Raw genomic sequence first — 11,563 nt, forward strand, 5'->3', positions numbered from 1 at the left:
AGGGGGATGGGAAGCAGGAAGGATAGGGGGAACATACTCACCAGCCTGCAGGTCCTGTCGGCAGTGTAGAGGAGCTGGCTGGGGGGCGGGATCTCCACACACAGCTTCTGCACATGCTGCATCTTCAACAGGTATGCAGGGGGTGCCGCGAGCGTTGCTAGGGGGGTGCCGCGAGCGTTGCTAGGGGGGTGCCGCGAGCGTTGCTAGGGGGGTGCCGCGGGCGTTAGTAGGGGCGCGAGCGTTGCGAGGGGGGGCCTGTGAGCGTTGCGAGGGGGGGGGCAACAGTCCGAGGGGGGGGGGGCGACGGCAGCCCGGCGGGCCCCTTTTCTTCATCCATGTGGCCGGGCCCCTGACGGGAGTACCAGTAATACCCCCCTGATGGCGGCCCTGGCCCTAGCACAGCACAGCACACCACGCTGTTCTCAAAATGCTGCGACATCTAAGGCCTCATGCACACGACCGTAGCCCGACCGTAGCCGTGTGCACGCCCGTGATTTTCGTGTCGGCCGGCTGCGGACTGTCAGCGGACTGTCAGCCGCAAGCCGCCCGCACATGCACATGGCCGGGCCATTGTTTTCAATGAGCCCGGACCGCAACTCCGGACCATAATAGGACATGTCCGTACTTTCTGCGGTCCGGGTTCCCGGGCCGTGCACGGACCGCAAAAACTACGGTCGTGTGCACGGCCCCATAGAAAAGAATGGGTCCGCAATTCTCCCGTGGATTTGCGGGGGAATTGCGGACGCAAAAACACGGTCGTGTGCATGAGGCCTAAGGGAAGGATTTCCGATCACCTTATATCAGGCATTTATTACTTCCAGATCTTCTTATCATAGAAGTTCCCTAGCAGCGAGTCAGTCAGAAAAAGGATGACTGAGTTATGTGGCCCCCAAGAGAAGCTGCAAAAATGTTTCCTCCCAATACGACCCACTTTGCCTGGTTCATTGCTGTTAGTAGAAGTCTTCGCATTGTGGTTTCTCTCTTTTTAGTCAAGTGGTTGAGGAAATGAGTTCTTATCCCTCTTCAGCATGTTCTTTCCTGTTATGTGAATGCAAACAAGTACACCATTAATACTCTGTCTATGGTCCCCATGACTTGCAGTCCAGCATAAGGCCTGTCGCTACCCGACAAGTGTTCCCATATCCGGGAATTAAGAGTATTTGGCTATGAATGGATTTGGCTTTCTCAATGGAGAATCGCTCCAATCTTTGTAAACACAATTATTATGTTGCTGTGGGAATAGGAAACAATTGTTAAGGATGTCCAATAACGTTTCTAAGTGGTGAAACAGACGTCTATTAGTTCGGAACCAATCATTCTGTCACCGTAGAGTCACGAACACAAACCATGACAATTGTTATTGTTTGGATTTGCCTAATTTAGGACAAAACCTGGACGCCATGGCGGCTAGAAGATCGGCCCCAGTAACTGGTTTTTGTTTAATGCGCTTCATGCATTTTAGCAGCTAGGTGTCCTCACCGAGCACTGAATGCTGACCACATCCAACTCTCCATGCAAAAGTGGTAAAAGACTCGGTACAGTACCCAGCAGCAGTCATTTAATGCTACATTCAGCAGTTGCAAAAAGTCTTCTTGTAGGCAGCTTGTAGCCTGCAGGGGGTGTATCGGAGTAGGTGAGTACATGGGGGAGGGAAGGCTTTGCTTGTGACTGCTGAGATGGAAAGGGAAATATGAGGAGTTCTGAGGAAGGGAATGGAGTGTAGCCCTGCTATTCTCACTAATGTAAGCCAGGGCTACTGTGGTTACCGGTGAAGTAGGGGGTGGCTGCTGTGACTACTAGGGGTAAGAAACTTACTTTGACTCATGGAGAAGTAGTGTTGTGACTACTGGGGAAGCTGTAGTGGGGCTCGCTGTGACAAATGTAGTGGGGGCAGCTGTGACTAACATTAAAGGGGTTTTCACACCAGGGACGTTTATGACATCCACAGAATATGTCATAAATGTCAGATAGATGCGGGTCCCACCTCTGGGACCCTGCATCTGTCTCTAGAACGAGGTCACCTAAACCCCGTTCTAGCTTTTTGGGCTCACCCTGACTCCCGGCCACTTACTGACTACATGGTCGGGAGTTACGGAATTATAACTTGCCTGATCTACGCTGTTTCTGTAGCTACTATTCAGTTCTATGGGACTTACGGAAACGGCATAGCTCAGGGAGCTACGCTGTTTCCTTCTTTATGGTCGGAATTCACCAGCTTCAGCCGCAACACAGAGCCGTAGAACAGGGTTTAGGAGGGCCCTGTTCTAGAGATAGGTGCGGGTCCTAGAGGTGTGATCCGCATCTATCTGACATTTATGACGTATCCTGTGGATATGTAATAAATGTCTCTCATGGGAAAACCCCTTTAAGGGGAGTTCTATTCTGACACCTGGGGGTGAAGGGACAAAATCTCAAATAATGTGTAAGGTTCGCACATGATTGAAAGCCGAGTGCTGGACCTTCACTATGGTCTATAACTATGCTGTTATAAACTCATTCCTAGTGACTGCTTTATAGTTGGTTGAAGAACGGGAAGCATTCGGTATAAATATATTTTATTAGTCTTAGAATGCACGTCGGTTGTTTCCACTGGAAAAAAATCTGCTGTGTGAACATCACCTGACGATATTCCGCGGCAGAAATCTGGTGCTGAGCCTCGGATCTCTGCTGCGGTTTGGCAGTTTACAGGCGAGTTTTCGGCTTGCAGATTATCCCCAATCAATAGAGAGAATCTGCTTGTGGCTCGCGACTGGGTTTTTTCTTCACTATACGCTGCGGAAACCACATCCAGAAGCGACATCTCAGACTCTTGTGACACTGCAGCTCCCTTCATGGAGCTGCGGAATATGTTGGGACTAGATTAGCGACATCAGAAATGGGGCATGCTTGGAGTTGTAGTATCGCAACAATTGGAGAGCTACTGGTTAGAGTCCACTGATGTGCAAAATGAAAAGAGGGAAACGCATGCTCTATAGAGAAGTAACCGACAATAGACAAAAGTGGACCCGGACTCGCTTGAAAGAGACCAGATACAATAGGCACAACTCTATGAAAGGCTTGTATCTGATCAGTTGGTAAAGTCACATGTAGGGGAAGGTAAACAACGTTTTGCCGCTGCTCTCGTGTCCCAATGAACTAGGGTGATGTCATCAGAATGGACCAGGTAAGGTGCTTTAGATGTTTTAAAACTGGACCCACCTCCCCTGTTCCATTCTGATGTCATCGCAGTGCCGTCATGTTACCAAGATCATCAGGTATGTGTATCCATATGGCTTGTTGACGGGGTCCGACCCAAATGCGTAGTCAATGCAGTTTTGAAACTGTATTTGCCTCATGTGGATAGAAAATCGTTGCCTATGCTTGATGGCGCTAGTAGATCTAGCCGTGTAGCTCGGACTTCGTCTTTCTCTCACCTTCTGCATTAGCAGTGACTTCTTTATGATGGTCCCGGAGCATGAAAATGGCATGTGACTCTGAATCATGTTTTGGATAGTGCTGACCGTGTCTATTCCCTGTGTGACTGCTGTAACAAGCCATTCACGCAACAGGAAAGAGGAACTGACTTGTGTACAGATCTTGACCTTTTTATCTCCAAATCTTGCAGCTCTAAGCACGGAGGGAATATTTCGGAGGTCGGCCAGCACTCAAGTGGTACGAGAAGTTCAACAGAAATATAATATTGGTGAGTATTTGAAGTTGCATCAAATGGGTGGTCTGTTATAAACAATTAGGGTCTACTAACAACAATTAGGAAACCCATCAATCCGCTGTAATCGGAGAGAACCTAGAAGTGTTTAATTTCCCTGCAGCACCACCACAGGGGAAACAAAGAATTACACAGTAGTGTAATGCATGGATGTTTTGGGTCCCCCAGAGGGAGGGAGAAGGTCTTTGTAGCTGATCTCTGTTCTGGCTAATAAATGAGGATCTTAAAAAGCGGACCATCCTTATGTGGTCTGTACTAATAATGTCATCTGTTCTATGTACCTTTGTCCAGGAGCACCTGTCGACTTCCAGCACTACGATGATGTCCACCTGACCGCAGTAATCCTCAAGACCTTCCTCCGGGAGTTGCCTGAGCCACTGCTGACATTTAACCTTTACAACTACGTTGTTGGATTTTCCAGTAAGCGCAGATTTCACTTTCTAACAGCAAAATTTGGCAGGTTTAAGGGGTTTTCCAGCTAGTAAAAATTGATGGCCTATGCTCCGGATAGGCCATCAATAGAGGATGAGTCGGGGTCCGACTCCCGGGACCCCCGCCGATCTGCTGTTTTGAAGGGGGTGCATCGCTCGTACGAGCGTTGCTTCCCCTTTATTTCTACTTGGTCATTGTGAATCATCGACACGGATGTAGCGGCGTTTCACCGTATTGCAGCCTTCTTCTCCCATTGAAGTGAATGGTAGAAAACTGCAATACCTCTGAATCGCCACTAAATGCGTGTCGAGCGACGATTCACAATGAGCAAGTAAGCTCTGTGCCGAAAGGTTGTATTATCGATCGTTCGTCCTGATATAGTTTACATCGACCCGTATAAAGGGCCTTTTACACAAGCGCCGATCGACCTACCTGTAATTATCGGTGCTCGTTATTGGCAGAAATCTGCCCGTATAAACCGAGTTTAAGAGCATCTCACTCCACCATAGTCCTGGGAGAATTTTGCAGACTTTCCGCCAATTAGGTCATATTGGTATGGCAGAACCGCTGGGTTTATGACCATCCTTGGGACTTCTCGGGGTTGGCCATACATGTTTGAATCGTGTATCCGTCTCTAACACTTTTTTTTTTCCAAATTAATCTCTTGCAGATTTAGAGCAGGAGAAGCAGGTGGAATCCACTAGAGAAACTCTTAAGACTTTGCCTGAAGAGAATTATGAAGTTCTCCAGTTCCTCGTTGCTTTTCTTGTTCTGGTAAGAAGGTGGATTTGGTCGGGTATGAACGAGGATGTAAATCTATTCTCTAACTCATGAATGATCTTTTGATTTTTCTTAAGGTGTCTGCTCGGAGTGGTGAGAATAAAATGACAAATACTAACCTGGCCGTGGTGTTCGGCCCAAACCTCCTTTGGGCAAAAGATGTGGCCATGACCCTCAAAGCCATAAATCCCATCAACACCTTCACAAAGTTCATGCTTGACAACCAGAAGGCGCTGTTTGAGGACGTTCACTTGTAAATCACAATGTTCTCTCTGCAACACTCCACCACTGCCAGCCTAGTGCACAGCCACCTCCACCGCATCACTGTCCCGTCCTGTTGTCTGTATGTGTGTCTGTGGGTACCTCTATATGTATGTGGGTACCTCTGTATGACGTGTTGGAGCTGGCATCTCCAATGCAGCTCAAGGACACTCCAAACACAAAGCCATCCATGTGTCTAACCAAATCTCGGCGACAGCTGATGCCTCCGGTAGGCAGAGAAGCACTTTCCTTTGTGATAGTTGTGGCAATGTTGGGCGTGTTGTGGCGTATAGTCTTCTTCTAAACGATTGAGGGAATGTCCTGATATGACTTTTCTCCATTCATTTCTTCTCTGCCGTTTCTCTTTGACACTCCTTCGTACGCCCACCTTTTTGTTTTATCATCTTTTCTTACACGTAGACCATTCTTTAGCATATATTGAGAAAAAAGAGTCTTAAAGCTACATATAAAGTAGAAAAAATAAATTTTATTACATATAATATACACATCTAACACATTGATAAAAAACATGGCGAGGTTTCTAAAAAAGAGAAGTTGCGTGTGGATCACTCAAAGGTAGTACATAGCCATAGGAATAGTATGAAAATTAGGGCATGGGCATGATTGGATACAAGTGGTAGAGAGGTATACAACCGTCCAGTATGACAGTGAATAGTTGCAGCAAGCTGCTGTCTAGCAAGTGTAAATCTCACTCTAATATGTCAATAACGGTCCAAAAACAATTCAGAAAGGTAGCCCCTTTCTCAAAAGTATATCCTACATATCCAGACAGCATCTCATAATGCTCAAAGGGGAAGACATCAAAAAAAGATCTAGATCTAATGTCAAAAAATGAATGTACCGTACAACTATCCCCAAAAGACAGAGTACCATCTTCCTCAGGGGGAAGCTTATACAGCGAAACGCGCGTTGGGGTGGTTATCTATCTTGTACGTGGATCACGAATTTACCTCTTTAACCATGGGTGAGTGTACTTTGTTCTGGCTCTCTCTGGTGATCCCAGATGAGTAGCTTTGCATACTCTGCACACCTACTAGAGTCATATTTGGACTTGATGGTACTCTGTCTTTTGGGGATAGTTGTACGGTACATTCATTTTTTGACATTAGATCTAGATCTTTTTTTGATGTCTTCCCCTTTGAGCATTATGAGATGCTGTCTGGATATGTAGGATATACTTTTGAGAAAGGGGCTACCTTTCTGAATTGTTTTTGGACCGTTATTGACATATTAGAGTGAGATTTACACTTGATAGACAGCAGCTTGCTGCAACTATTCACTGTCATACTGGACGGTTGTATACCTCTCTACCACTTGTATCCAATCATGCCCATGCCCTAATTTTCATACTATTCCTATGGCTATGTACTACCTTTGAGTGATCCACACGCAACTTCTCTTTTTTAGAAACCTCGCCATGTTTTTTATCAATGTGTTAGATGTGTATATTATATGTAATCAAATTTATTTTTTCTACTTTATATGTAGCTTTAAGACTCTTTTTTTTCTCAATATATGCTATGCTATAAGTGAGTCTGCTATTCTGTTACATTTTTGGGGGTGCCTTGTACCAATGTTGGTCGTACCTAACCAGTTACCCTTCCCTGTGAGACAACTGTCTACATTCTTTGTATACTGCCCGGAGAGATCTGCCTTGGTGAACCTGTGAGCACAAGGCCTACCACATCTCACATGGTACAAATGTGTTATACATGGCATCCTAATGGGCTTTTTTGGGTATTTTTTTTAAGGTGACAGATTATGGCTGACCAGGTCTTTAAAGGGGTTTTCCCATCATCTACATTTATGGCATATCCAGAGGCTATGCCATAAATGTCTGATAGATGCGGGCCCCGTTCCCAGAATGGGGTTCCCCTGATTCCATCCTGCCTGGTAAGGCAAAGAATCAATGAAGATGTGGCCAGGAATTAAGGAAACAGCAGAGCTTGCTCTAATTCCCAGCCGCCTCTTCATTGATAGTCTGGATGCGGTGACCAGCGTTTGCCCCACCAGGCAGGACCGGGTTGGGGGGGACCCCCATTCTGGACATAGAGGTGGGGACCCACATCTGTCAGATATTTATGGCCACGGTGGTTATGATTCCGATACCTTCATCTGACGCACTTGCTTTTATTTGTGATGGTGTTTTTTACGTTCTTTTAATAATAATTTTCTACAAGTGGAGCGGTTTATAGGTAACAAGAAATTTGGAAGCCATGGAAAAAAATCTCCAGCCTTCACATTGATGACAACAGTCAAGATAGGAGTTAAAAATGGCTAAACTCACGGGTATAATTACCTGTTATTTAAATGTAGTTAGTTCCCATGATGCATCATTTAGATTTTCCACTTTAGTTAGGTCTAAGATACAGCCGCAACAACGTGTGCTAGGCAATGTCACCTCAGTCTATTTTGTCTTTGTGCAATGCTTTAAGTGTGCCATACATGTCGTTACTTTTTTCCTGGCTCTGTTGGGGGTGACATCTTTTAAAAATAGCTGTAATAATAATGTGACCAGAATCCTCCGAGACCAAGTGATTAGTCACAATAGCCATTTTTAAAGGAGTTGTCCAGGATTGGAAAAGCATAGCTGCTTTCTTCTAACAGCGCCATGTTTGTTCAGGGGTTGTCTCTGGTATTGCAGCTCGGCTCTATAGAAGCAAATGGACTGGGCTGCAATACCACACACAACCTATAGACCGTTGTGGCGCTGTTTTTGGAATAAAGCAACCAATGTTTTTGTTTGTCCAGGATTTAAAAAAAAAACTTTTCTTTTTTTTAAATACCTGCTAGTAATCCCTGTTGTAGCTCAGTCCTTAGATGTTAAGGGCCATGATCCAGTCTGAGACTCTGTATCCGGGCCTTTATACATTCTGGTCCTTTTTAAAAGTGCATTTATGATTACAGTTTTGGAATTTTACATATTTTATTGCCAAATGTTTGCTTTGGATGTTTGTTTTTTAATGCATAATATACGTATCGGGCTTTAACAAAGAATCTACAATTAGTAACGCCATTTTACACTAAAGTTGAGAGGTCTCATGTGAAAGCCACATTATACACCGTATTGTGGTCAGTACTGTTCTATATAAGCAAAATGTGTACCGCAAGCCAAACATCAGGTTCTTTTTTGGAAACGTGTTTACGCCCTTTTCCTATATATAAGGTCATTTCTTTAAGTAATTTAGGAAAAAAGGAGTTTGTTACGTTTGTGGATAAATAAAGCTTCAAATAAAATAACCATCTGATAAAAGCTAAAGTGTGTATGATCGCAGCCAATCAGATCACTACATTTTTCTTTTATCCTGCAGGGAAAAAAATGTAAACCCAGAATCTGTTTGTATTTTATTCCGATATAAATCATTGTGTTATGACTAATGCAGGGCCTGAGGGGGCGGAGCATGACACAGGGATTCTCTTTATGGTGTTCTTTAAATCTTGGGGTCATGCTCCGCCTCCTCAGGCCCACCCCTAGGCATAACCGTGTATCAGCTTTTCCTGGAGTGTTCCTTTTAAGTTTACCTCCTATAATCAGAAGGGAAACTGATATAAGTCCATGTTTTTAGTCTGCATATTGTTTCTGTGGGTTCAGATTGTTGTATGACGACGTCGCCTACCCCATCCTACTTCAGGAAGTGATCCACCAATAAGATCAACCGCATGACCGGACGTTGGCGTGTTTTAATATTTCACAACGTGTAAATGTGTTTGAGACTGTCGGGTCGGCGTCCTCTCTGACAGTAATGTTCTATTTCTTCTTTATAGTTTGTTCCTATTTGTAGTGGTTCTGGTCATGGTATAAATATGGTTCCTGCCTTGTCACGTTTTTATTCTGCTTGTGATTTCACGTTTTGTATTTCAAAGAAGAAAAAAAAATAAAAATCAGTCTATGAAATATAACCCGTGTCTGTTTTATTTACGGGCAATATTCTTTAAGATAGGATATTTCCTCATGTTCTTGTCCATAGGGGGCAGTATAAAGATATTAACTTGTGATGTCATATCAGGGATCCGTAAGAAGGCCATGTGCATGAGGGCTTATCCACTCTTACATATTAGATGTAGGGCAGCTGAACCCCCCGGGGTAGGGTGTTGGCTCGGACACTCTGCCCTGGCAATACATGAACGTTTGGCCGGGCTGGGTGTGCATGTGTTTAACTGACGGCCATACACAAGCAATGGCTATCTTTAGCAAGATATTCATGCATGACCGCTTCAGAGGACTCATTTTCAAATATCCTTTTAGGGAATTCTGATTCAAAAGACAGGGGGGCCCAGTTCAGGACCCTCATCTATCAGCCAAAGCAACTACAAAGAGCGCCTCTCTGGTGGACCTGGCATGTCTGTGCATTACAAGGGCAGCTCGTTGATTTCAATGGGAACTATGTAATACTTAATTTCTCCTGTGGTGGTGCTGCAGGGAAATTGAACACCTGCTGCTGGTCTCCACTACAGATTACAGCTGATCGCTGGGGGTCCCAATATTGGAGCACTCTGGGCTCACCTTATTAATGGAGAACCTGTCTGGCAAAAAGGGGTTATTCAAGGCAGACAACCTCTAAGTACTTGTCACTCAGCTTTCCCAGGGGCAGATAAAACTATTGAATTACTAGAAGTGTAAATATTTGTTTACTGCCTCCATAAATCCTCCCAGTTTGTCATGTTGGGCCCCAGTACTATCCTTATCTGCGGAGTCCAGGGTGTGGTCATGCTCGAAGTGCAAAGTTCACAAGTTACAGGAAGCAAAACAGAATGTTGAGTGCAGTAGTTGTTGTGTGGAAATTCAGCAGCATTTACAGTAGCAGCAAAGTGGATTTTGAAACTCATGCCCACGCTGCGGGTAAAAAAAAAAAAAAAGACAGCGAAAACGTTAGTTGACCTGAGGTGCGGAATTTAAATTCACTGCGTTCCAATTTATTCTGCGTTTTTGTTGCTCTTCGTTTTCCCCATTGACTTCAATGGGGATGCAAAACCCACAACAGAGAGCCAAGTGTTGCGATATCGGCAGCAGAGTCGCTGCGATTCAGCCGCAAAAGTGGCAACTCAGAAAACAAACAAAAAACATACTTGCTTAGATCTCCCTGCTTCTTCTGGTTCGGCCTCCTGGGATGACATTTCAGCCCGTGACATCTACAGCGTTATCCAGAGAGGCTGGACCGGATGGCAACTGAGGAACACGTCACCATGACAACAGCTGGGGCATGAATTTATTTATTTTTTATGTGGTGCGGCCAAAAAAAAAACAAACCCACTGTTTTCGGACAAAATGTGCTGCGGGTTCCCAGTCTGGTACGCTGCGTTGTTTGTTTTTTGTAGGAACCCAGCCTTACCGTTAATGCGCCGGGCTATATGATAGCTGTGTGCATGAGCTGTAGATTTCATGGCCAGGACGGGATCAGATGCGATTTTGGGAAATACTTTCCGGACCTCCCAGGACAGGATCTTGTCCCTGGCCCGTCATACAGCCACGTGCAATAACTGACCGTCTGGATTCACGCGCAGCTTTTAGTACAGATTGTTGTGGCAGAATATTTTTTGGTTGCTAGAAATGCAGGGGGTAGATGTTTGCTTGTAGTCAAAGGGAGAATATGATATTCTGTACAGACAATTAGGGATATTTATGCAAAGGAAAAGTGGTGCATTTGCCCCTAGCAACCAATCAGATTTCTCCCCTAATTTTCCAAATTCCCCTTAGAAAATAAAAGCAGCAACAAGATTGGTTGCCATACGCAACTACTACACTTGTCCTTTGCCACAGTTTTTATACATCTCCATCAAAGCATTTGTTTCTGTTCCTGTGTGTGTTTTTTTTTTTTTAGGGCATCCACCCAGAAACCTTAATTTTAAGGGTATGTTCACACGATTAACAAAATACGTCTGAAAATACGGAGCCGTTTTCAAGGGAAAACAGCCCCTGATTTTCAGACGTTTTTCGAGCAACTCGCGTTTTTCGCGGCCAATTTTGGAGCTGTTTTCAATAGAGTCTGAGAAAACGTCCCAAGAAGTGTCCTGCACTTCTTTTGACGAGCTGTCATTTTACGCGCCGTATTATGACAGCGACGCGTAAAATGACAGCTCGTCTGCACAGAACATCGTAAGACCCATTGCAAGCAATGGGCAGATGTTTGCCGACGTATTGGAGCCGTCTTTTCAGGCATAATTTGAGGCGTAAAACGCCTGCATTACGTCTGAAAAGAGGTCGTGTGCACATACCCTAACGGTAAGTGCAACTGTCCGTCTGACCGGTGTTGCAGTTTTTGGGGACTTTTTTTTGCCAAAAACTGCAACTAGGGTCTCATTTCTGTCACCCACGTAGCTTAAATACTGCAGATTTTCCACAACTGATCTTGTTGCGGAAAATCC

At 44.9% G+C, this 11,563-nt stretch overlaps 1 protein-coding gene across 3 annotated transcripts in view; it reads left to right on the forward strand.

Annotated features, from left to right (window-relative positions):
• The window catches only part of ARHGAP1 (Rho GTPase activating protein 1), a 44,770-nt gene extending 35,670 nt beyond the window's left edge, over nt 1-9,100 (forward strand). For all 3 annotated transcript variants that reach the window (XM_075837903.1, XM_075837901.1, XM_075837902.1), the window contains exons 10-13: nt 3,605-3,682; nt 3,998-4,126; nt 4,809-4,912; nt 4,996-9,100. In XM_075837903.1, the coding sequence (XP_075694018.1) occupies nt 3,605-3,682; nt 3,998-4,126; nt 4,809-4,912; nt 4,996-5,175 (491 nt within the window). In that variant the 3' untranslated portion in view covers nt 5,176-9,100. The remainder of the gene's footprint in view (nt 1-3,604; nt 3,683-3,997; nt 4,127-4,808; nt 4,913-4,995) is intronic.
• Nucleotides 9,101-11,563: the final 2,463 nt, after the last annotated feature.

This window comes from Rhinoderma darwinii, chromosome 9 (genome assembly GCF_050947455.1).
Source record: "Rhinoderma darwinii isolate aRhiDar2 chromosome 9, aRhiDar2.hap1, whole genome shotgun sequence".
NCBI lineage: Eukaryota > Metazoa > Chordata > Amphibia > Anura > Rhinodermatidae > Rhinoderma > Rhinoderma darwinii.